Genomic DNA, 27,015 nt, shown 5'->3' on the forward strand with positions numbered 1-27,015 from the left:
TTTCTTGGTGAAAAGTATGAATATTTTCAACCGCAACCGCCCGAAGCCCGAATGGTCTCTTGGCCTTTTCAGTTGTGGAAATGAGATCTCTACATGTAAAATTATATATAGCTCTCTGTCTCTCTCTTTATTTCTTGCTAAAATTCGGCACCTCTAATTCTAAGCTACTATTGAATTACATGCACTACTTCGAACTATTTGGTGAATTAATTCATGTAACTGTGGTGTAGGTTGCATAACATACCTTCTCCCATGTGTTACCTTCGGCCGGATTGCAGAAGTTGTAAGTATATATAATTAGCCAACTGGGTGCACAGATCAAATGCTGAGGTGCATCTTTAATCCCCTGGGCTTATTGATATCAAAGCATGACCTAAAATTTGGAAGCATTTCTTCATTAGAGTTAGACCATGGAATCCTCGGCCCATGTAACTTAATATTTAGTGACATTTTTTTGCCCAAATAATTAGTTGAATATATAGTTGCAACCGGGATAGCATAAACAATGCTATTCCCGGCCAATAATGTTATGACATGTGGAAGTATTATTACGCGTGTCACAACGTTATTGGCCGAAGATAGCTTTGTGTAAGTCTTTCTCCAAATGCAAAGGTAAATGCTCATAACCACTCGAGCTACAAGCTCTTTGCGAGTTCAGCACACTTTTGCTGGTTACTACATTGTCAGATTATTAATTTGAACTATAATTTTGATAAAAGCAATCAACACATAAATTATACTTTTAATAACCTGCAAGTGATGGGCTGAGTTTAATTGTTGCTTTACTAATTGGAGCTTTTGTATATGGTGGGCTTGGTTTGCGTTTAGCATGCTGTGCACAGGGTTGTGCATACTGCTGCTTGATGATGGTCCAATTCCACTGGATCTACTCATGCATCTACAGAGAGAAATTGCGTACGAAATTTGGCTTACCAGACAAACCTTGTTGTGATTGTGGTGTTCATTTCTTCTGTGACTCATGCGCCCTTTGCCAAGAGCATGCCGAGCTCAAAATTAGAGGCTTGGATCCATCCAAAGGTTCTAAATTTAATCCGCACAATTATGATGTATAATTATGTGTTTATTATTAATTATGGTTCTCCTAATACACACATCTTATTTTTGTGAATATTATTGTAGGTTGGACTGGACCACCAAATGCTGCTCCAAAGGCTTTCGCCATGTTTAGATAGTTAATCTCTCCAGTATTTTCTTCCTGATTGTATTGTGTATTTGTCATTTTTCTTGGCATGTTTTTTTTTTTTTTTCTTGAAAGAAATGTCATGAATAAATGGGTGAATGCTGTAATTTATCTTTGGGGAATCTAGTTGGTGAAAGCGTGCCTAATAGCCAATGGGGTTTGTTTAGCTGCGGTGGTTTGGCAGATCTTTCTCCCTCCCCTAACTAGCACCCGGGTTCGAACCTCCCTATGTAATAGAAAAAAACGTGCCTAATAAAAAAATGGAAGGAGGATTAAAAATTCTGTCGCAGTATATTTCTGGCAAAGGGCAGTAAAAATTCAAATATATATATATATATATATATATATATATATCTATATCAAATGTTTCAGAAGAATTTTTTTCAATTGGTATGAGGCACTTTATGCACCACTTCGTGACTACAACTTACAATTAATTTGTGTAGTGGGAAGGCCCCCACATTTTTTTTTTCCTCTTCGTTTTTCTTCAGAGTCTTGTAGGTTTCCCAATGACTTCCTCAACTTTTGTCTTTAAGAAAAAGAAAGGTTTTGTGAAGCTTTTTCAATGACTACTTTTTACGATCTTAAAACAGAAACGTTTCTTAGTGACTCGCTTTTAGAAATAAGAAAGCAATCCAAGAGAAGCTCAATTGCATTTTCCCATACAATTCCTTGCCTCCTTGGCACAAAGAAAAAATTGTCGCTAATCTGAAAAGGTCTTTTCTTAGTAATTTCCTTGTTGTTTAATAATTAAAGGGTATTTTAAGAATGATGGTGGGTGGAAAGATAAGATGGGTGGAGATAAATAGGACAGGGGATGAAAATAGCAACACTCAATTGTAATTTATCACTATTTTTTTGTTCCAAATAAGTACTTGTCCCTTTTTCTGTGAAGAATATGGTCAATGTAAAATTTTATGGCTTCATATAAGAAAAAACTCCCAATAATCCTTCACCCAAAAAAAATCTCTCAATAATCAATGCTAAATTTATGACATGTTTACTAATCTGTAATCATAATCAAAATAAGGATTCGAATTCTTATTATGGATTACTCATGTGTTTATTTCATATAGAGGAATTAAAATCTAAGTGGGACTCACACAAAATCAGGAATTCAACTCTTGATTTTGGAGGAATTGGACTCTTGGGTGGGAGGTGGTATTTTAATTCCTGGAGAACTAACCCATTAAGAAACTATCTTTTTCACCTATTATATCCTCACACAATTTTTAAAATTCCAAATTTGTCCTCTACTTTAACCCAACAACGAGGGTAATTTAGTAATCAAACTTGTTTCAATTCTGATTCATGGTAATTTAGTAAACAATTTGTAAGGAATCAGTACCACTCCTACTCCAATTTCATACGGTTTAGTAAACAACTTCAATAGGAAAATGGATTCTAACTCTCCTCAATCTAACTCCTCCTCCTCATCCGATTACGGATTAGTAAACATGTCATTAAGATCTTTTCCATGTATGAAAAAGCTTAAGGCCCATTGATTGGGTGGTCAGTAGAAAATAACCATTCTCATGTGGTCCAATCTTTTTCCCTACTTGTTACTAAAGTACACAAATCCAAGAACATAAATTGTAGGAATTAGAATTTTTGTGATAATGTTTGATGAATAATGCTACTCTTACCACATTTATATATCACATTCTTATACCACCTTATGTGGCAGATGAGGTGGAGAACCACATGAATTAAAATTAATTTAACATTTTCTTTTCTTTTATGATTTATTGACACTTTTTAATTGGTGTGGTTGTCCACTTCATCTGCCAAATAAAGTGGTATGAGAATGTGATATACAAATTGTGAGAATGTGAAGGTAAAGAGTCCCACATTGGAAAGTTGAGAAACCTAGCAATGGCTTATAAGGAGTTGGGCTACTCCCCCCATTGCTAATTGGTTTTGGGGTGGAACCTCAACTTCCTTCATGGTATCAGAGCCAGGTTGCCCACGTGTAAAAGCCCAACGGCCACACATGCTCCATGTCACCCAAAATGTGTTGTCCACGTATTAGGCTTGAAAATTCGTCACACGTGCGGAAATGTGTGAGAATGTGAAGGTAAAGAGTCCCACATTGGAAAGTTGAGAAACCTAGTAAGGGCTTATAAGGAGTTGGGCTACTCCCCCCATTGCCAATTGGTTTTATTGCTCATTTGAATTAACTTTTTATTTTAGGGTCAATTAATTTCTAAATAATTACATATACAATTTTTATTGACGTTTAATATGTCTCATTTACATTCATTTAAACAGAATCTGATGGTTTCTATCTTGATTGAATTCTTATCCAATTCTAGAGCTTTAATAACTTATACCATATAGGTCATTAGGTTGCGTTTGGTTCATGAGAAATGAGGTTTAGGGATGGGAAATTAATTGTTTTCCCATGTTTGGTAAGTCCAGACATAGAAAATGGTTGCCTAGCACATGGAAAATATAGGAAAATGTAACTATCCTCCCCTCTTGGGTATCATTTTTCATTCTCATGGGAAACTTTGAGAAAATGGGCCAACATTAAATGCACATTTTGCATGACCATTTTGTCCCCATGAACAATTTAGAATTACAATATAGCATTAAATGTATTTTTTAGTATTTAATTTCATATGGGTATAATTGAAAATTAGATTTTTAATTCACATGGCTCTCAAACTTATACTTGAGTTTCATTTTGGTCTCTCAACTAAATTATTCTTTCAAATGATCCACCAACTCTTTATTAATCATAGCACTGGTCTTACCATTACATTTTCTGTTAAATTTAGTCATGTGAGTAGCACATGCTACATTTGTGGGGGTAAATAAGACTTTCGACAACTAAAAAACTAAAAAATATGGTTAAAAATAAATACAAAATTGTCTTTATTTTTTAAATCAATTAAAAACCATAAAAGAATAAAACAACTACAAAAAGCAACAAAAAAAAAAAAAAAAAAAACTTGCCCACTCAACCTCATCCCCATCTCATCGTCCTGAATCCCCTAGCCACATCCACCAACAGACCCCAGAACTGAACCTACCGCCCTTTCACGCAAACCCACCTTACCCTTGTATCTTCCTCTCTCTCCCAGCCTCTTTCTCTCTATCCCTCTTTGTCCTTTTCTTCCTCTCTCTCTCTCTCTCTCCCCTATGCCTTCAGTTTCCTAAATAGAGAATTTCTAGTCACCATCTCCACCAAAACCGTCACCCGAAAAACCACCATGGCTAGGCGACCAGACTAGATCAAAGAGATAGGGGGCTGCAGATGCTCTTTAATTTTCATCTTTGTTGAGGCGCAAAAAAGTCACGGGAAGCCCAATATAACATATAATGTTGGTCATGTGTTAATCCAAGCTGTATTTTGGGAATTAATTTATTAAATAAATATAGAAATAGTGTACATGCCATACCAAACCAATAATACATTTTTCATATGTCAATCACCTACCAAGCTCACATGAACCCAAGTCATGTGGTTTATGGGGCTTGTACGAGGGATTGTGGTATGCAGAGGCGGACGCACGTTGGGACAAGAGGGGTCTAACGACCCCTTGGAATGCCTGAAATTTGGTTGTGGACTCCATAGACGACCCCTTGGACAGCTGCGGAGCGACCCCTTGTGTGCACACCAGGTACTCGATGAAAGTCCCAGCTTGTCTCTGAGTCTGTGATGGCTCTGTTCCACGAAGCAGAGATTGAACGCACCAGAGCTTCATTATTGATAGGGTAGCGGAGCCTCCTTTAATAAGGTTTTCTGAGTTGCAGAGGAGGCACTGTGTGTGCCTGGCAAGGAAGATGATGTTTGGGTTGTCTCGGTGCCCTTATAAACGAAACACACCGTTTTGTGATTAGCCTCCTTTAGTGAAACGGTGGGTTTAGTGTTCAACATTAGGCTGCCTCGTCATTGTCGATGGGTTTAATAGGCTAGTTTTGGTTTTATCGGTTTTATGAGGTTTGGCTTCATGGTAATGGGTGAATTATTTATAAACATTATCCTATGGGCCAATATAATATAATAGAAGATTATCTAACAAACAAAAAAACTATTTTAACAATCAATATAAATATATAGAAATTTATAAATATTTAAGTAATGTTTTAATTCGATAATGCAACAATAATTGAGGAATTTAAAATTTCTAATCTAATCTTTGCATGATAAAATTTTAAATTCAAATAGTGTTAATTTGTTTTGTATTGTATTGTATTGCATTTACTTCTGATTTTTATTTTAATTTTTTTAGAAAAACAAAGCAACAACAGCTCTTGAAATAATAGATAAGAAAAATGAAAAACTCTCTAAAATATTTTTTTGGAACATTTACACTATGACCCCTTGGGTTACGGATCCTAGATCCGCCACTGGTGGTATGGAAGGTTACGGAGGTCCACAAGGCGATAATGAAGACTTTGGGCTAACTACTTGGGAGCATCAAAGTCCAAGCCCATTACTTAGAGTTCTCCAATGTGGGTGAGCAAATAAAATATTTTTCAAGCACTTTCTTTTACCCATAGGAAATAGTCATTTTTCAAATGTCTAACTTTACCCGTTGGAAACAAGCCTTTTCCAGCACTCCCTATTACCCGCTAGAAACAAGCCGTTTCCAGCACTTCCTTTTACCCATAGGAAATAATCAGTTTATGGTACCCAGCTTCACCTACTGAAAAATAGCATGCCCCAATGCTCCCTTTTAACCATTGGAAATAAGCTGGTTCCAGCACCTCCCTTTATTTATTAGAAATAAAGGAAAACCTTCACCCTCTATAAATTAGCAATCATGGCTCAGGCAAATGGCATCAATTTTTCTTCAGCCATCATGACCCATCATTCGGCTGCTGCAAGCAACACAGCAGCCATAGACCAATTTTTCTTCAGCCATCAAGCCTCCTCATTCGGCTGCTGCAAGCAACATAGCAGTCATCAACCCCCTTCTTCAGCCATCAGGCCCCTTCCTTTAGCTGCTGGAGCAACACAACAACTTATTGCTTTTACTGCTGCAAGCATCTCAGCAGCCATCAACCCTCTTCTTCAATCATCACACCTATTTCCTAGCTTGCAAGCACCCCAGCCATAATCTCCTCTCCTTGAAACCATTCTCCCTATAAAGCCTCACCAAGCATAACTCCAAGCTTTTCCTTCCTCTCCATACCCTTCCAAGCTATAAACACCATAGCCTTCAAGCCTCAAGCTTTTCTTCCCATCCTCATTCTCTTGAAACTCTTAAATCCATAAAGTCTCACCAAGCATAACTCCAAGCTTTTCCTTCCTTCCAAGCTGTAAACATCATAGCCTTCAAACCTCAAACTTTTCCTTCCATCCTCCTGTTGAAACTCTTAAGTCCCCATAGCCATAACCATAAATAACAAATTATCAACACCCAACCTCAAGCATATCCAACACCAAGCCAAGCACAAGCATTCTCATTTGCTAAACTTGTGGGTCTTTGGCTCCCACACTCCAAGCTCTCATGCCAAGCTCACACAATCCCAGTTCAACATCAATGCACCATCTCCAACTCTTTGTCTAGCTGCTGGAAACATCAACACAAAATAAGCAGCCGCTAGAAGAAGAACAGAATACTCCCCTCGGACTTGCTTCTCCCTCGAGATGCTTTGGCCTAGTTCTCGCTAACTCATAAAAAGGGGCAACGAAGGCTTGATTCATCACTCTATGGTGATCCAAGAATCAACAAGCCCGGACGAGCCTTCCAATGGAAAAGACCCCAACAATCTTTAATTGCTTTTTAATTTAACCCAATTAGCTTTCCATTCTGTGAATTTCATGGATTCTTTCAAAGCACGAGACTTTCCAGGTGCTTCTCTAGGCCCACCATTCTATGTTAGGACTCAAGATCCTACATTGGAAAAATAGCATATCCTAGAGTGGTTTAAGATCTCATGGGTACCTTTCCCTCACAAGCCAGTTTTTAGGGGTAAGTTCTATTATGGGCTCTTAACATTTAGTATCAGAGTCTGGTTTCACCACGTAACTAGGCCCAAATTCACGAAAAGGGCAACATGTAGGCTAGATTAAAAATGATCGATGTCATGTATGGCATGATATCGAGTTATTGAATATGATAGGTGAGTGGAGCTGCCTCAAACGAAGGAAAGGGCTACCATCGGGTCAGTGTCGACAAAGTGGGCCAACGAGGACGTTGGATACGGAAGCGTAGAGGAATCTTAGGACTCAAGATCCCACATTAGAAAAATAGCATATCCTAGAATGGTTCAAGAGCTCATGGGCACCCTTCACTTACAAACCGATTTTTAGGGGCACGTTCTACCCATGGGCTCTTAACATTCCAGTACCGATTTTGAGCTTGCCCGAGTTGAATAACTCGGATTCACATATTATAATGGTGGCCTCCTTCTACAAGTTAGCTTATTTTACCGATCATGCTCATTTGCTACAAAACCCTCGAGTCTAGGTTTGTTCGAAGAGAGAAAGAGGGAAGAGAGATAGAGGGAGAAAGGATGAGAGGACAAGGAGGGAGGGGAAGAGAGGGTGGGGTACGGGGAGGAGAAGATGGCCTGATGGTTCTCAGGCTAAGGGCTGGGAGGTGAGAAATGGAGTGAGGTTTTTTTTCTTTTGGTTTTAGTTTTTAATTTATTTAGTATTTTATTTAACTGGACTGTTTTACCTCTATATTTGACTACAACATTGACAGAATATAACAGTAGGACCAATGCGCCGATTAATAAAGAGTTTGTGGATCATTTGAATGAATAATTTAGTTGAATGACCAAAATGCAACTTGGGTATAAGTTTGAGGACCATTTGAGTTAAAAAAATCCATTGGAAAATTAAACAAACTTTGTTTTACATTCCTACACAAACCAAACATGAAAAATGAAAAAAAGTGGTATTTCCTATTGTTCAAGCATTACCAAACATGGGCAAATAATCTTTCATTTCCCCTCCCTTAGAAAAAAAAAACATGGAATTATTTCTCATCAAATCTTTTCTGTGAACCAAACAAGACTTTAAGATGGTAAACTACAGGGTAGGGATCACGTCCCAAAAATCCTAGCCCCTTTTCTCCCGAAAAACACTCTTAGAGCCTTTTCCACTTTGAGGGGGGAGGAAGCCATTGTTCTTCCCCCCCTCTCCCCTCTTCTCTTCCTCCTTTCACCTCTTCCCCCATTTTCAGAGACAAATGATTTTCCTTATTTGTCTTAGTTTTGTTATGCTTTTCATCCAACCATTATAGGCAGCTGCGACTTAGCGTCAAATCTTCACCTGCATTTCGGCATCGGATCTTCGCCACCATCTTTTTTGCAATTTCTTTATGTTTGGAATAAGTTGCAAAGACTCTTTGGATTCTCTGTGTAGTTTTCACCTCTCCTTTTGTGAGAGTTTTTCATCTCTCCTTTGTGAGAGATTTTCATCTCTCCTTTGTGAAAGTTTTATTTGTATTGTTATGGCTTGGTTTTTTCAAGCTTTATCTCTTTTCTATTATTCTAAGTTTGCAATCTTAGTTGGGATGCCTATGTCAGAGTTTCTTCGATCTTGCCTAATCGTTAGTGGAGACACATCAGATTGTCTTAATTTTGATATTAGACCGCTTAGTTATTGTAATGGCCCTTTTGTTGCTAGTTTGTATTGGCCCCTTGTAGCTAATGACTTTTTTGGCTGAATTATAAAAGCAATCATAAAATTTTTCAAAGAAAAAAAAAAAAAAAAAAAAAAAAAAAAAAAAAAAAAACAAGACCTTAAGATGAGATGAGATGAGATGAGAAACAAACCTAACAAAAAAGTTGACATATAGAGACCATGAAGATAACGATGATGATGCGGCAAAACTTTTTTTTGCTGTCATATACCATAGAGAGCATATATATATATATATTTGCCAAGTAGAGATCATATACATTAACACACATCAAAATTTAACCATATAAACTTATATATTCTATCTATGAATTTTTCTATGTTAAGGATGTTCTTATGGTAAGAAAAGCGCTTACATTATTCTGCTTAGGGAAATGTATATTTCAACGATCGGAACCATCTTTATTTTAATTATCCTTACAAAAAAATCATCTAGATCCGAATTTATTTGAGTCATCCAAAACTGAAACGGGAATGGCTAAATAATTTTTTATTTAATTATTCTTCTGTATAGATAATCCTGAAAGATAACCTAAAAACTAAACAATTTCGATCAATGGTTTACAATCTAGAACAGAAAAATTCTTATTTTAAGTAAAAACCTCCTTATACCATAGAAAACATCTACCATCTATATCACCTAATCTAAATACATTGCACCCGGTGTGATTGTGAGGAAAAAAAAATTTGTATTAATTACAGGGTAGAGAAAATGACAACAGTAATAGATAGAAGCAATATGGTCTTTTCGCTATAAAAGCACAAGAGTCCATCCATATCAGACTCTCCCAGTGATCAAGATTGAAAAATAATGAAGGGATCAAAAGGAATATGGCAGTTGTATTTTGTTGTGTTGTTCCTTGCCTTATCATTTGGTCTAGGTACTCCATGGCGATGGCCGTCGACACCTTTCACAAAGAACTTCGTGCGCATCGTCAACAACCTCAGCAATAACCAGACATTCACATCTCATTGTAAATCCAAGGACAACGATATTGGTCTCCATACTCTCGCTCCTAACGAGCAGTACGAATGGAAATTTCGTGTCAACATATTCAGTTCAACACTGTACTTTTGCAACTTCTGGTATAAGGACTACCATAACGTTTTTGATGCCTTCGAAGCCAAGTATGAGTTTATTTACGATTGTGGTGGAGCTCATTGCGTATGGAAAGCCAAAGATGATGGGATATACTTGACTCAAGGCCAGACAATGGAAGATAAGAAATGGTATGATTGGAAAAAAGAATGAAATGTGAAAGGGTTTTTTATGATATGAGGCTTGCTTTAATTGCTTGTACTCAAAATAATAAAACTAGTGTATTTTCTACTTTGATTTCTTCTTGTTTGTTTGTTTTTTTTATTTATTTTGTATGTGCAAAAATCATGTTTGGTCGGAAACAACAATTTAGACAGAGATCAAACACTGATTGTGTGGTTGACTGGGTTTTCTGTCAAACTTAGGTTTGGTCAACACTCATGTAATGCTGCTGTTGATGGTATCAGTATTGGCTTTCTTTTGGTCAGAAAGTACTGGTTATTGGCTTAATCGCAATTCGTTTGTCATTTTACAATTTAATCAAAACCGAATGAGTTGACCAAATTTAAGACTCTTAAATGATACTGTATTTTTTATTTTATTTTTTAAACAATTCAGGAGAGAGAAAGTGTGACACGATTATAGGTGACAATTTTATTTTATTTTTTAGAACTGCGAGGATAGATTGCATTCATAATTCAAGTTGAAATATTGTCATTTACCAGCAACTCCATTCGTGGCCACACATGGCCTAAGAAATTCAAACAAAAGAGTCACAAGTCTGGAACAACCAAACGAATACCTCAACTCAACACTCCTAACTACAACTACAACTACAACTTTATAGTTTGGCTTTCCATAAAGTATATGGAGTCAACCTTTTGACCAACAATATATGGAGTCCTTAAATGACAAAAACAAATTCATTAAACTTTGGCCACATTACAATGTATATCCTTGTAATCCAAGTCAATTTCCATTTTAGTATTAAAATTGTAATTTCAATTATATCAATCATAAAGGCTATAGCTTAAACAATTGCAATTAAGACAAAAACAAGATTTTTGATCAATTGAGTGACAAAGTGTTGACACTGAAGAAACTTTCATCACACTAACACATGTTGTTATTAATTCTCTCGTGTTATAAGACATCTATCTTTTATTTATACTATATCATAAGTTCATGAAATCTAAATTATATTATCCACTCATGATATAATTATTGGAGCTTAAAGTGAAATTTCATTCTGTCTTTGTCTCACCTTGAAAAATTACAAGTTTGTCATAGTCTTTATCCTAATTAGTAAGTTGAGTTGGGCCAAGTTGTGGACATGACCTTGGCCCTAACTTTGTATTTGGGCTTAGGCTTATATTAAATAATATTAATAGGAAATTACAATTTTCAAAATTTTATTTTTTGATAAAAAAAAAAAATTAGGTCTTGTTTGATTGATTAAATTCAGGTTATTTACTTTCACATTAGCTTGAAAATTGAACTAACATAAATAACAACATTATATATTCTCTTGTGTACTGAGAGGAACACAACAAGATTAAGAATTTAAATAGATGATCGTCGGAAAAACTACAAGCACTAAATAATGGCATGGAATTTTGTCTTTTTGCAGGCCTTTATCGATTGATCAAGTCTGTTTTGTTTATCTCGTTTATATTAAATTTATATCTCTATTGACTTATTATTCATATTTGTTTGAATTATTATTCGGTTTAATAATTATTATAATTATTATAAATTGTTTTTTTTTTACAATAACTTGTGATTAATAACACTACGTGAATGAATGTGTAACTGTCACATCTAAAAGGGACATGTATAGGCTATTTTTGTCTTTTCATGCAAGCGCCATGTATTTTAAGGGGATTGCTTCTCTAGGAAGTACTTATATTCAAAAACATTTTTAATAAAAGCGTTTTTATTATAAAAATCTTGAATTTTCATTAAAAAAATTCAAGATTCAAGTGCTATTTGGAAAAGCATTTGAAAGTACTTCTTAAAGAAGCACATAGCAAGTGCTTCTTAAAGAAGTATAGAGCATGTGTTTCTCCAGAAAGAGTTTTATGACTCAAAAGCATTTCTAAATTTTTCAGACAAATACTGTCAAAATCGCTTTTAGTTATTCTAGAAGCACACCTAATTAAAAGCACTGGTTGCTATATATTTCATTCGTTCCAATATAGCTTATGTGGAATGAAATAAAATAAAACGCTAACCGAAATAAACTTGCACGCGAGCACCAAATAAATAGTTTGATAGAATTAAAATTAAGGGACAAAATTGTTTTTTAATTTATTCCAAACTTAACTTGTAACTTTAGCTTGAACTTTTCCTGACAAATGTTATTATAAGACTATAAACCGGTAGTCGTCTTCCTTATTTTCCTGGAGGCTACTGGTCTTCTTTGATCATACACACTACTTTCTCACACCACCTAACCCCAACTTGTCGTTAATGATTAAAATAAATGAATACCATTATAAAAATCGAGTGCTATAAAACCCCATTTCAATTTTTCAGCTCTTCTGAATCTTTATAAGACTCAAAACGCAACCCTCTCCTCTACTGAGAAACACAGAGGGAAAGAACGTTGGAGTCGCCATGTCTGAAATAGTCAACGAGGCTTGGAGAAAATATCTCATACAGCTTCAATCCCACCCTCTCAGAACTAAGGTTTGTTTCAGTTTTTGAATCATACCCAGTTTTTCTTTTCGTTTTGTTTTTCTTACTATGTCTTTGTAAAGATTTCAATTCAAAGATGAAAACTTGGGCCTGTTTTTGAATATTTTGTTGCTTTTTGGTGTATAAGTCATTAAATTTTTTGGTTTATTTGCTTTGAATTGATGGGTTACTAGGCAATTACATCTGGAGTTTTAGCTGGGTGTAGTGATGCAATAGCCCAGAAGATTTCTGGGATCAAAAAGCTTCAATTGAGAAGACTGCTTCTGATAATGGTATGCCTATTTTGATCATGATGTTTAAAATTATTGTTTCTTTAACAAATTGCTAAATGGGTTGGATTATATTCTCAATTTTGGTCTGAACTTTATAAGAGATTATCAAAATTGGTGTGGCTGCAGAGAAAATGGTGGACAGAACAAGGAACTATATGTGTTTCCTTGTTTCTTATGCAGTTTTGGTTTCCTAGAATATATTCATCTTAGCAACCATGTAATGAATTGAAATTCAAAAATTTACATTGGCCTTTTCTCTGATAGACTGGTATGCTTATCAGGTTATATATAATTGTGTTATGTCATGATCATGTATATCATGTTGGAATCTGAAGCTTAAATTCGTTTTCAGCTCTATGGGTTCGGGTATGGGGGACCATTTGGGCACTTCCTCCACAAATTGATGGATATAATATTCAAGGGAAAGAAGGACAAGAAAACTATTGCAAAGAAGGTAATCGTTTTTTGTGAAGTCGATTTTTGTGCTTTCCAACATATAATTCTCATGCTTTGTTCATGCTAATTTGAGTTAAATAAATTCCGGAAGCCTGAATGCAATTTTTGAGTCAACTATTGATGAATGAAAATTTCAAATATCAGGTTTTGCTGGAACAATTAACTTCTTCCCCTTGGAACAACATGCTTTTCATGATGTACTATGGCTTGGTGGTTGAAGGTATGCACATATCTTTGGTATACTCTTAACTGATCTGTCTCTTATTCGATATCTGGTATCCATTAATTTTTGGTCTTTAGTTATAGTAGTATGATGGCTTGGTGGGACTTGATTGCTCTCTTGTCTTTTTTCTTTTATGTTTGTTCTTTCTTTGGTTCGCCAACTGGGGCAAGAGGATGTCTACTGTGTATACTATACTTTGAGTCAGTTAGTAGGATATATCAATTCACATTTTCTGGTTTTAGAGCATTTTAAGCTGCAGGGTGTAGACCTCTGTCCTTTTAATTGGATGTTTTTAAGCTGTTATTGTGGTGGGCTTGAGTTTAAAAGGGGCGAAGTCTAAAGTTATAGTTATTGCATAGTTTTTTTATCATTTAGACAGAAATTTTGTTCTGTTTCTAAAGGTTTTTGAACCACCAAACTATTTACTTTAGAGAATCCTGCCTTGAAACCAAGCTCCAGTTTCTCCATGTTTATGAGTTGTTTTCGTTCCCTCATTTCAAACATCAATTCCATTCTTAAGAGCAGAGTTCCAGTTCTGTAATATGTGTTATCTTGATAGAGTATGTTTGGAATCTGTGTTCAGGCCAAATAGATACTGAAGAAATGATAATGAAATTTTGGTGCTGAAGCTGAATTCATCTTATTCTGCATATTCTTTCTTGGTCTTTATGATTTTTATCCATATATCATATTAAATTCATGCCTTAATATGTTTTAATCTATCATCCAACAAATTACCTGTCTCCTGTCACTTGTTCCTTTGGCAACTGTGAATCAAGAATCATGATAGTAGACTTGTACTGATGCAATGCTTTTTAAACTTTGCATTGCAGGAAGACCATGGAATTTAGTCAAGAGTAAAGTTCGAAAGGACTACCCTTCTATTCAATTGACAGCATGGAAGGTATAAAATATTAGCCATATTTCGTTGTTTTATACTCAAGGCTATCCTTGAAACAAAGATTTGGAAATACTGACTTGATGATGGTTGCAGTTTTGGCCAATTGTTGGTTGGGTGAATTACCAGTATATGCCCCTGCAATTCCGGGTCTTGTTTCACAGCTTCGTTGCCTCGTGCTGGTACGCTGCTATATTTTTTCTTCTTTGTTCCCTCTTTAAAATAAGAAAAAAGGATAGTTGTACAAGGTTGCCGTATCCACATTGTATTAGTGCTTCTCAGATACTCTCCTGTGCATATCTAATACGGTATTACTAATACCTCATATGGACTGTTAAGTAATGATTTATAGCTAATGAATGATCATAGAGTTAATACTAACATGAAACCCTATATTAATTTTAAAAGAAAAGGAATATATATAGCGTTTTGTGGCATATTTTTTACTTGTGTCATAAATATCTAATGCAATTCAGATCATTGTGCAACTAAACCTACTCATTCTTAACTTGCTTATTTCAGGGCAATCTTTCTCAATCTGAAGGCTAGATCGGGGGTAATCAAGCAGGCCTAGAACACCTAATTTTGTTCTTCCCTTTTCTATGTTTGATTGGAGCTCTTACACTCATTTTGTGAAAATGGTTTCCTGATTAGTATCCTTTGTATAAGTTTCTAGCTGAATTAGTACTATGAAGCGGTCGATTTTCTTTCTTACTGCCAGTTCTATCATACGTTTGAATTATTGTAGGATATACTTAAATCTAGTTCAATTTGCAGAAGATCAACAATGTTTCAGTTGATTTTGTGACATCTTATTTTCTGACACTTAGATTCCAAAATCTGCAACGCCATCTGATCAAATTTAGATTTACTTGGAATGGCCAGAGGAAAAAAGAAATTGTGACAATGAGTTTTAGAAGCTGGATTGAGCGTCTTTCTTCAAATAACTAACAATTTTATTGTAAAAAAAAGAAATTGCTAATGTATGTAGGGCCGAAAGCGCGTGCTGAGAGACTAGAACACATAAGTTCAAGCAAGCACACAACACGCTTCCACGTCATCCATGATTTGAACTGTTCAAACATCCATATCTTGACTACTAAACCATGGATTTACACTCCCCTGCCTCCACAGTGGAGGGAGGCTCAACTTTTCTTTGTCTGGTTATGACTTCATACACCACTTCAACAAAAAACTTCATAGTTACTGCGAAGAAAAAAATGACCAAAATATGACGAACAACAATGAAGTAAACGACCAAGGTTAATGATAGTTTATGGTCTTCATTGCTCTTCATAATCTTAATCAAACAAAATGATCCCCATATTGCACCTGTGAAGCAAAAATACATGCAAATTCCCAAAGCTTGAGGCATAGTCAAACATTCCTTCTCCTTGTCCATTTCCATAATATATCAGAGCCCACCTGATGTTCTTTCACTTTTCCAGTTCTTTGTGGTTACCTGAAAATATATGTGACATGAATTTTAAACAGGGGAAAACAAATTAGGATTTTATAAATTACAATTTTTAATTTGTAAATATTTTTCTGGATTTTTGTAATTACCTTGTTAGCATTCATGACAAAATCCAAAACCCACAATCAGATTTGTGGTCCAGTTAAAATGTTATATAACAAGATCATGAAAGTTATTAGCTTCAAGTTAATAAATAACCAAAATTAAGATGTGCGCACTTATATTATTATCGTGGTGAGTTTAAAGCTCTAGTGATAGAGCTAGCTCACCATAAAAGTTCGACTCTCGTCCTTCCACTTCTTGAATTTCAAAAAAAAGAAAAGAACAAAGAAATTAAGCGTATATCTTTGAAATAAAACCTCAAATAGTCTTAACAAGTAGCACCTTATGGTAAATTAAAGAACTATATCTAACATAAACAAGTCGAAATAGTTACAAACTCAAACAAAAAGGAGAATAAACAAATAAGATTCAGCTTTCAAAGTTTTGTTCAATCTTAAATCCAAGGACCTCCAAGTCCAAGAAGGTTGAGAAACTTACTTGTATACAGGTAGCTCTAGTCAAAAGCAAAAAGACCTTCTGTCAGTTACTCTTTCAAACTGCGAATATATAGAATTCCAAACAAAACTTGAATTACAATTATATAAGATCAATGAGAGCCAAGACAAAATCAATATCTTGTTGATATGGGATTTTGGTGGGAAGTTTGGTTTTATAAGTAAATTACTCAAAACGCATTTGATTTGTACATGGGCTCCCACCTCAAATCATGGCCGTTAATTTTTTATTTTTTATTTATTTTTTCTTGTTGGGGTTTCAATATGGGCTTTGAGCAAAGATTTTAGGCCAGAATGTGGCTTTGTCAATGTTACTTCGCCTTTTTTCTTTAAAAAAATACATTCCATGTGATAATAGCAGTCATTTTGTGTACATTCCATGTGAAAATACTTTTGCGGGGTGTGACGCTTTGCATATTGTAACCAAAAAGTTTGACTCATTTAATACCAAATTTTAAGGCGTACCCCCTTTTATAATTTTAAGGGAGATTCACTATTATACCCAATATGGGGGCCAAAATTATAAAAATACCCTATATAAAATGGACTTTAGAAACACACCCAAAGCCCATTTACAACATAACAAAAAAGCTTTTAACTTCTTATAAATTACAAAACTGCCATCAATTTCTTAAAACAAGCCCAACCCCAAAATCTCATAAAAATACCCAAAGCACTCAATAGGGCATCAAAGTAATTTAATAATTAATATTAAATTCAATGAGGCCAGCTATCATTTTTTGGGTTTTTTTTGGGTTTGTTTATAGGAATTCAATTGTGTAGGGTTTATTTATAATATTAGTGCTAGAAATGGGTATATCACTAAATATCTCTAATTTTAATTCCATCAGTTCTTCTTCCTCACAACCCTCAACAAAAAGAAAATTCTTAACAATTATTTTCATAGTTTTTATGCTAATATATCAAGAATTAGTTGTGTCTTCGAATAGTTAGGATTTTTTTCCAAGACCTTTCTTATTGAGAGAGGCGTTAATATATTAAACTCACACACACTACACGGATGCTAAGACTCAAACCCGAAACCTGTCATGAGGGAGCAATTACTCCAAATAGACTACACTAGTAGGTTCTTTGCTCAAATAATTAGGATTAGAATACACTATTCATTCTCAAGTAAAACATTTGTACATAAATTAAGTTTATTTTAAGAGAATTAGGGATAAAAATTAAAAATTGCAATTAGTTATGAAGCAATGCTTAATAATTTTGTGTTGTTTGATGAGTTCGATGTTAATTATGAATTGTTGACCCCATGAATAATTTTTGGCTACACACTACATCGTTTATTCCTTTTTGTTCTTTTTGAATGAAAGGGCCTCAGTGTTTATCGTTTAGCCTAAAGACAATTCAGGGCCTCAGTGTTTATCGTTTAGCCTAAAGACAATTCAAAACAAAGAACTATAGGGGGGGGCACGCATGAATTGATACATATCTCAGTATGTATCTGCTGGTTTTGGAAGTTTGTATAGCCAATGAAATAATGTACCTTTTCAGAAATTAAATCCAAGTGCAAACTCATTCATCCCTTCGTCGCCATCGCCGACTCTCAATGAAGTACTCCATATCACTTTGATTTACGAAAAATTAAGATCAAACTCGAGTGCAAATGGGGCGAGTATTTTAATTTGGACATTTTGTTTTTAGTGAAAGTTTGGAAGGGAAAGGTGACAGAAAAAAGAGATTTGAATCTAAGAAAACTGATCTGTAAGCAAATCATCTTACCATTGAAATATAGACCTGTTGGCATTAACTTAGACCTTGTTTTGATAAGACAAGTTGATTTTATCAGGTACTATTCTTTTATCTTTTTTAAGTCTAAGTATGTGCGAGTGGCTGATATCTAAAGTGCTGTTGTACTCTCACAAATAGTAAGGTACGAACTTTAGAAAAAGAGAGTAGAATAACTGTACAACGTCCAAAATACAAATCATGAGCTGCGGTCGACATGATTGACGTGGCGGTGTTAATTCATAATGAAAAAGAGTAAGGAGTTGGAGAGAGCTGGTAGAAATTGATGACCGATGGTGGTGATCCTTTATTTGGAACTTCGATCAAAATCAAATGTAAAATCACCTAACTCATTTGAAATGCAATCTAACCAAAGCACCAAGCTTCAAACCAGATCATGAGTGTAATGTATAGGGAAAAAAACGAGTACTATAGGAGTGTGAATATAAGGCTCCGTTCGGTAACGTTTTAAGGGGTTGTTTTTATTTTTAGAGAACAAAAATGAGGCAAAAACACGTTCGGTGGCCCAAAAATAGAAAACATTCATGTGTACTTGTAGAAAACAAACAAAAAAGTGTTTTCATTCTCATGGGAAACGTTTTCATAAAAATAACTCATATATTATTATTTCAAATTGTACTACTAGACACGTTTTCATTGTTTTTGTTTTTTGAAGATATTTTCTAATTAATCTACTAAACGCATTTTCATTTCCTGAAAATGCAAATTTATTTTCTTGTTTTCATTCTCTGAAAATATTCTAAGAAAACATTCTCCAAAAACGTTACCGGACGGACCCTAAGTATCTTAATCGGTACGTAAAATCAATGTTTACATTGTCAGATTCATATAATATGATAAAAAGCATCTTACACGTTTCAAACTATCTTGACGAAAACAAAAATACGTACTCTGTATATACCACTCATTATATTAGTATGTCAAAATGGAGAAAATTATTTCAAAAAGTTGTATACAACTTTCCTCTCAAAAAAAAATGAGTAACATCACTAACAAGGGGGGGCTGAATATGAGAGAAGTGTTGTATACGATACCGGCAAGATGTTTTGTGGATGTAGGGTTCATTTATAGAAGTTGTGTCATAAATGACTTACTGTATTAAGACAGCTTAATGGGGAAACTTCCTCGAAGCTTACACGCAAAAAAAAAAGGTTGTGTATTGATGGAAGAAAGAAGCCCATGAATTTTCGACGGGAAAACGTCAAGCACAAGGCTTGTTCAGACAAGAATTGCTCTAAAATTTTGGCACAACTCTCTCATTTAACTTCAAGAAGTGGGTTTCCAGACAAGACATTTTCCTTTTAGAGGAAGGTTTTGGTAACAATTCATCCCAATGTTTTTTTTATATAAAAATTTCATTTTTATGGTTTTGGGGGGCTTGTTTATGACAATACATGTAAAATCTAGGGTTGGGCATTTGCACGAAAAACTGAGCACACTGACTATACAGAAACGACCACGCCAACTTATCTTCTTTTTCCTTCTTCTCCTCTTCTCCACCGCCGCTGCTCATCTCTCTCTCTCTCTCTCTCTCTCTTCCCCCAGATCTGCTCGGGCTTATCATCTAGTTGAATCTTGTCGTTTGGTCCATTCTGCTCTTTTTTCTCTTTATCTCCGCCACTAGTTTCATCTATCTCTATCTCGACTCGAATCTCATTTAAATCGACTGAATCGAGCTTCCTCGATGAACCAATCACAGTTGATGGAAACTTTGGACGGTTTTGCATTAGACCCCAGAAATGACTCACCTATGAGAGCAGTTCATGATCGATTCCAGCCAAAAAAGGAGCCAAACCGCATCTAGCCCAGCCCTAGTAAAGTCACCTCACCTTTATTATTATTATTTTTTTTGGGGGGTAATTTGACCATTTGTACAATGCATTACGCCTCATATACTATAAATTATATTTAATGGGGACCTCGAGGCCATGATTGTGTGTACTTTGATTAGCTTTTGTTGAGCATTGCATTTGGTACGTACACACATGACAACCCACAGCTCATGGATCACGTTGTTGATTAGGAAAACTTAGTTTTAAAAATGTCGATTACTAGACTATCAGAAAATTGGATACGAACAATAATTCATACCATAAAAGACTGAATATAATAAGGAACCAGATTCAAAGACAACCTGGTACAAAATAATCCGTTTTAATTATACAACAAAAATGCGAGTCATGTCATATTGTGTACCACCTCTTTTAAAGATATAATACACAAGATGGTATGCAAATGTGGTATGCCTAACATTACTCATTGTACAATTACGATCACTAGTTGTCGCATAATTCGAGGTACAGGTCATACAAAGTTTACTGATATTTCCTTCTACGCAAGTCCAACCCAGGACCTGAAAACCTTAAGTTATACCAGAAAGCCTAGAAGCTACTAAGTTAATGGCAGGAGCAACTGTAATAAATCTGAATAATCTGCCACCACAAGAACCCAACAACTTACCCGATGATGCCCAAGTGTATTTGTATAATTATACATACGTACCCACATCAAGAGCATGCATGCAACGATATATGCAAAACAAAGAACTCACAAACACAGATATATAATTGTCGAAAATCGACCTTAAATATATAGATTAAATAAGCTAATCAACAAGAACAACAGATTAAGCACCGGAATTTCAAATGGCTCCGATCTTCACACAGCAGACATGCATTCTGTCATCTCTCTCTTAATTTCTTCTTCGTCTTCTTCTTCTTCGTCATCCTCCTACAAATAAATACAACAAAACACAAAACGCAGACATTATCGTCATCACAAACAGAAGAGAGAGAGAGAGAGAGAGAGAGAGAGCGAGAGAGAGAAATGGTTTTGATCTCACTCGCCACCTTCACACTCTCTCACACTCACTTACTCTCTCACTGTTCACGAATTCCTGCGCTTTGTTTTGAATCCGAAACTCAGCCGCTTCTATTTACTATCAACTACTACACCAACTAGCTGACGTGGACCAAAACCATCCAGCCAATCACCAAGCGCCACGTCCCCAACTTACGCAACAACACAAGGCCCGTTATATATATCCCTGTTGTCACATCTGAATCCACTTCGCCAGTTGCGTCGGGTTCACAATCCCTGGAATGTGGGCCCCATCCGTCTTCAACATGCTCGCCACCTCAGCGTACCTCTCCTGCGCCGCACCCACACCCGAACCTGAGCCCGCCCCGACTTTCCCGGCTTCGACCGGCTTCCCCCTCCTCAGCTCGGCTGACGAGCTCATCAGAGGCACCGCCTCGGCTCGAGCCGGGTCGAACTTCTGACCGAACAGCGTGCCCTTCGTTAAATACTCATACGCCATGTAGCCCGCCAGCAGCCGATTCGACGAGAAAGCCGGAGCTGTCGTTTGGCTTGGGGTTGGAGCCTTTGGAGCCGGCTGTTTAAAGCCGTTGGACGAGGCATTGGCTTGTCTCTCCTTTCGCTTTCTGGATGCGCCAGGTGGCACGATCCTACGGCTATGGCTTTGTTGGAAACTCATCTTTAAGTTTTGAAAGATGTGATTTTAAAACTCCATGCCACGTCAGCGAACGAACCTCGAAATGGAAAAAAGCCAGAGTGGGCAAAACCGTCAAGTGGGGATTCGTTGCCGGGGGACAAATGCGTCAAATCAGGTGCCGGAGGACTCTTTTTTAAAACGCCAGAGTGGGGATTTGTAGAGTTAGAAATGTAATTTCACAAAGAAAACAAAGCAGAAGAAAAATGCCTTTTTAGAGAAACAAAAGGAAATTTGAAAAAGAAAAATAATTATTTGTGAATTGGAAGGAGATAGGGTGGGGATTGGGGGTTAGGTTAGAGGCTTAGATTCGATAGATGAAATCGGATCCAGGTAGCTGTGGCCCAAACCGATTGGGATGATGATGTATCGGAGTGTACGGACGGCGAAGAGAGAAGTGGGGCCACCGGAATCTGGCGGAGTATGGGGAGATACAGAGGTTGAGATTGTAGAGAGCGAGAGCGAGAGAGAGAGAGAGAGAGAGAGAGAGAGAGAGAGGAGAAGAGGAGGAAGAAAGAAGATTGGGGATTAAATAGAAGAGAGAGAGAGAGAGGTAGACTGACTGAAGCGGCGTGGTTCATGAATTTATATGTGGTTTGGTTTTACATATGCCCCGCAGTTTTGAAGGAATGACATAAATGCCATTGCTATTGTCAAATGACTCAACTGCCCTTTTGTTGTGAAATGCTACCAGCTATGTTTTTTTTTAAATGAAAAAAAGTTAAGGGGGAGGGGAAGCTACCCCATTCCGGGATCAAGGTGTATCAAGATCTTTTTGAGGATTTACAGAGGGAGTCTTAACTTTTTTTTGGGTTTTTATAGATTACTCACTAAGAGCGATTGCCGGTAATAAAATTCGAACTTATATCTAAATAGCGAAGAGAATGATTCTTATCAACTCAACCAATCGTCGTTGGCTACCAACTATATTTTTAATTATCAAAAGATTAAGTGATATCACATATAAAGCCATAGAACGCAGTCATATAGACCATCAGGTTTGGTCATGGCGGCTGCACAATCGCATGCGGCGGCCAGCGTAGATAAAATACTTTATTTTTCCATGCCAAAAGAAATTGTGTCAAAGTTATTTTAAAATCTTGAGAGATGTATTGAATAACTTCTTACCATGATTTTCCACACGAAGATTTGATTATGTGGATCGATGTTTTTATAGTGTTGTACATTTGATCTATATAATGATAATGAAAAATGTTTAGGAGAGTTGTCTAACAATGTAGCAACGGCTAACCAAATAAACATACGGGTGACGATGGTTAGCACTACTTAGAACTAATTAATTCGTAACTAATGTATTCAACATAATAAAGTAAAATATCCCCATAAAATATGCAAAACAAAAATACTCATAACTCCACACCAAAGTATTTCATAGAAGAAGAAAAATATTGTAACCATTCGAAGAAAAAACAAAAATTCATAAAAATATTCCAAAAAAATATAACGACGTAAATGCTACTCTAGTCTTCATCATCTTCATCATTATTATCGTCTTCTCCGAAAAATGCCACAATTTTCTCAAGTTCATTAAGTGAGAAACTCATAAAATGCATCTCCTCCAATATCTCACTTCTAACATTCAAGTCTTTGTTTGACTCAAAAAATAATAATAATTTCAAGTCATTCTTAGAAATTGCATGGACCAAAAATAGTTTTCCAACATTAGGGATTTTTTTTTTCTCTACATCGCATCGAGATCTTTTAAGATAAAATTAATCACAAAACTTTAGATGATAGAACTAACACCTCATCACATAAAGTTGTTAAATTAGAGACAATTAATTGAGCACACATAGGGTGATTAAGGCGGCGTCGACTCAGGTATACAAAAGCAATGAGTTGCCAACAAGTGATATGAGAGCCAATAATTTGGAAAATATCCCACATCGGAAAATAATCCACAACGGAAAATATTATCTTTTCCAAACAATTTGGCATGCCATCTTAACAGCACGATAATTTGAATATTTGATTTGATGAATTCAAGTTCAAATATATGATTTAGATTATAATTAGCAACTTTAAGTACCTTGAAGCTTACCATCTCAAACATATAAGAAAAGAAAATTTGTCGAATGGAATTTCGATTTTTTTTTCTCTTGCCAGAATCTTTTAAAGTAATGTTATTTTTGGGTCGGTAAGTAAGTTCTTTAAGATAAATAAAAGAAGTGTAAAGCTATAAAGAATAGCCAAAACTTTTTTTTTTCCTGAGAAAAAAATAGCTCCTTAAAAAAAAAATACTATTGGCCAAAGGGGCTTGAGCTTATCTATGTTTGAGGTTGCCCGACAAGGACGTTAAGGGTCAAACGGGGGTCCATATTTCTGTGTCTCTTTCATTAGTATTTGCATAAACTAAATTGGAGGTATTGACACAAATAAGTGATGATGATATATATTTATGATGAATATGATATTTAATTGTGATTAACGTTATTATGTTATTATATAATTTTATTGTGACTGTATTGCGCGGTCGTAAAAGTACTTTGCAAATATCATATCGTTTGTAAAATAATAATAAAATCCAATATACCCTTCAACACATATTTTGAGAAATTAATATAAGACATATTTCGCTAACAGAGTCTAACCCAGTCAATAAAAGAGCCTTATAGACCAGAATATTAGTAATGATACAACTGAAAAAAAAAAAAGAAAAAAAAAAAGAGATTAATATCCCGTAGAAAAAACTGATATGTATTGCGACCTTTTCATACCTACTCCGATAAAGGAAAAATAATGGCATATATGGTGGGCAACACCAAATTTGCATGATTCACCAACCAAACTAATATGGCACTAGTAGGAGTCTCAGTTCTCTTGGTCTTCATAGACCAAGGATTTTGTTGGTTAGCTATTGGTTAGCTACATGATAGATTTAAAGCTTGAGTCCCTGAGAAGATCTTCTCAGGTAACCCAACCCTGCTACGGCACGGTTCCAGTAGAAGAAAAGTCAGAATCCCCTGAGTCACCTACCCAGTCTGACTTTGTAGTTGATAACTATGCCACAGTTGATAACCAGTTAAGAACCCTTAATAGAAAATTTAAAATTGACTGGTCACGTCTAAACAAACATCTCAAAGCCCCTGAGAACCTGTCTAGACGAGATAGTTATCACCAAGCCTTCCCTGATAGTAGCCGCCGCTTAGAAATCTTTAGTGAATGGAAAGATTACATGCGGTCAGCCCAAGTTGAAATTTTCTACCTTGATTTTGTAGAAAGCCGATATATGTCAAATGATGAGTTAAAAACCTTAACTCAGCAAAAATGGAAAATGGCAGATAAGTCTGTCGTTGAGTCTAGCCATCCTCCAGTAGAAACCATAATTATTGAGCATAAAGATACTCTTATTCCTGCTACTCCTTTCAAAACATTTGAAAGTAGTGACAGTAATAGAAGAATTCTTGAGCAAAATAATTATACAAACCAGAGTCTAATCGTTATAGGAAAACAGTTAGATACAATAGAAACTAAAATTGATAAGTTAGGTTCTACAGACGTAGAGTCTAAAAAGAAAGTTGAAAAACCAATTGTCCAGTTCCAGGATCTTAGGTCTAGCCCGACCCTTAAGATCACACCTACAATGAAGAAAATAGAAGACATGTTAGCCCAGTTGACCCCTGCCAAAGCAGAAAAAACTGAGAAATCTGGTCTTAAAACACTAGATGCCTTTGCAGTAGAAAACACCTCTGAGTCCGAGTCGTCAGAAGTAAGTAATATTTCTAAAATTGAAAAAGCTTTTCAAACTTTAGAAATCCAAGTTGAACCCGAAGTTAAGAAATTAGAAAAGTTTGTCAGCCCCAGTAGTCTGACCAAAAATTGGTATCCCAGACCAACACCTCCTGACATTCAATTTGAAGAAAGAAACCTGCAGACCCAGTTCTCTGTTTCTTCCGACAAATTGTATGAATGGAATATTGATGGTCTCTCTGAGCAAGAGATCCTCAATAAGTTACAACATATGTCTATGGTTGCCAATAGTTATATCACCAATCACAGTTTCAGACAGTCTGAAATTGTCCCTCTGTTAGTCACTGGTTTCACCGGTACTCTCAGAAGTTGGTGGGATAAACATCTGAGTGCTGAGTCTAAAAGTCGAATAACCTTTGCTGTAAAACTTAATGATGACGGTCACCCTATCTTTGACGAACGAATAGGTCAAGGTATAGAAGACGGTGTCAACACTCTGTTTTACACCATAATCGACCATTTCATAGGAACCCCTAGTAATCAAACTGCTAGGATCCATGATCAGTTGAGTAATCTTAGATGCCCAAAGTTGTCTGATTTCAGATGGTATAAGGATGTCTTCATCTCTAGGGTAATGCTTAGAGACGATAGTAATCAACCATTCTGGAAAGAGAAATTTGTTAATGGTTTGCCAAACCTATTTGCCCATAAGATCAGAACTACCCTCAGTAATGAATTAGGTTTTATTGATTGGGATAGTTTAACTTATGGTAATATTGTAAGCACAATTAATCAAGTTGGAATGAAAATGTGTGTTGATTACAAAATCGGAAAACAAATACAGTCCGATAGGAAATCAGCCAAGTTTGAGTTAGGAAACTTCTGTGAACAATACGGTCTCAGTAGCATTCCGCCCTCCAGAAGAAATAAGTCTGAGCCAAGTCACCTTAGGAAACGTCGGTTTTCCTCTAAAAGAAAACATTTTGCAGTTAAAAGTGATAATGAGTTTTATAAGAAAAGAAAAAGTTTTAAAAGAAAAAATTGGTCTAAAGCCCCCAGAAAAGCCCAGAAAAGTCGACCCAAAACCGATAAGTCCAAAGTTAAATGTTTTAAATGTCAAAAATTTGGTCATTATGCCTCTGAGTGTAAAGTTAAAGATACAATTAAGCAGTTGCAGATCTCAGAAGCTGAAAGAGAGAAGTTGATTCAAGTTTTAGAGTTGCGAGACTCTGAAACTAGTAGCCCCGAAACCTTAGTTGCCAGCTCTGGATATGATTCTGAACAAGCTTCAGATTCCCAGCCTAGTTCCCCTGATATACAATTTGGTTGCACAGATAAGTGTTGTAATAGATTAAAATCTATTTTTGTTCTTACAAAACAGGAAGAACAAGAAGAGTTGTTAATCGACCTAATCAGCCGAGTAGAAAACCCTGAGTTAAAGTCCGAATATTTGAAAAAATTGCGAAAAGTCATCAGTCAGGAAAGCCCTAGTAGTCCTAAACCGCAGCCAGTCAGTTTAGCCACTACTATAGAAAAGTTTGCCCAGAAAAAGAAAGAAGTCACCTTACAAGACCTCCAGTTAGAAGTC

The 27,015-nt window shown here is 35.8% G+C and overlaps 2 protein-coding genes and 1 long non-coding RNA gene across 3 annotated transcripts; 1 reads left to right on the forward strand and 2 right to left on the reverse strand.

Annotated features, from left to right (window-relative positions):
• Nucleotides 12,215–15,201, forward strand: LOC18793206 (peroxisomal membrane protein PMP22). The gene is made up of 7 exons (XM_020555972.1): nucleotides 12,215–12,543; nucleotides 12,726–12,824; nucleotides 13,177–13,278; nucleotides 13,425–13,500; nucleotides 14,337–14,407; nucleotides 14,498–14,583; nucleotides 14,924–15,201. Exons 1-7 carry the CDS (start codon nucleotides 12,472–12,474, stop codon nucleotides 14,973–14,975), a joined length of 558 nt encoding a protein of 185 aa, XP_020411561.1. The 5' UTR covers nucleotides 12,215–12,471; the 3' UTR covers nucleotides 14,976–15,201.
• LOC109946864 lies at nucleotides 15,327–16,807 on the reverse strand. Its single transcript, XR_002269943.1, has 2 exons — nucleotides 16,419–16,807; nucleotides 15,327–15,863 (listed from the first exon to the last, which is right to left on the reverse strand). It is a non-coding gene; the product is annotated as an uncharacterized LOC109946864 (long non-coding RNA).
• Nucleotides 20,344–22,269, reverse strand: LOC18789832. The gene has a single exon (XM_007223636.2). It carries the CDS (start codon nucleotides 21,699–21,701, stop codon nucleotides 21,258–21,260), a length of 444 nt encoding a protein of 147 aa, XP_007223698.1. The 5' UTR covers nucleotides 21,702–22,269; the 3' UTR covers nucleotides 20,344–21,257.

The sequence above is a fragment of the Prunus persica genome, chromosome G1 (assembly GCF_000346465.2).
Source record: "Prunus persica cultivar Lovell chromosome G1, Prunus_persica_NCBIv2, whole genome shotgun sequence".
Classification (NCBI taxonomy): domain Eukaryota; kingdom Viridiplantae; phylum Streptophyta; class Magnoliopsida; order Rosales; family Rosaceae; genus Prunus; species Prunus persica.

Excerpts from the sequence above, each read along its gene's own strand:
- LOC18793206 (XM_020555972.1), top strand. The coding sequence starts at position 12,472 with ATGTCTGAAATAGTCAACGAGGCTTGGAGAAAATATCTCATACAGCTT. Across the intron at positions 13,279-13,424 it reads AGAAAACTATTGCAAAGAAG|GTTTTGCTGGAACAATTAAC; the intron begins GTAATCGTTTTT and ends TTCAAATATCAG. Across the intron at positions 14,584-14,923 it reads AGCTTCGTTGCCTCGTGCTG|GGCAATCTTTCTCAATCTGA; the intron begins GTACGCTGCTAT and ends TGCTTATTTCAG.
- LOC18789832 (XM_007223636.2), bottom strand. The coding sequence starts at position 21,701 with ATGAGTTTCCAACAAAGCCATAGCCGTAGGATCGTGCCACCTGGCGCA.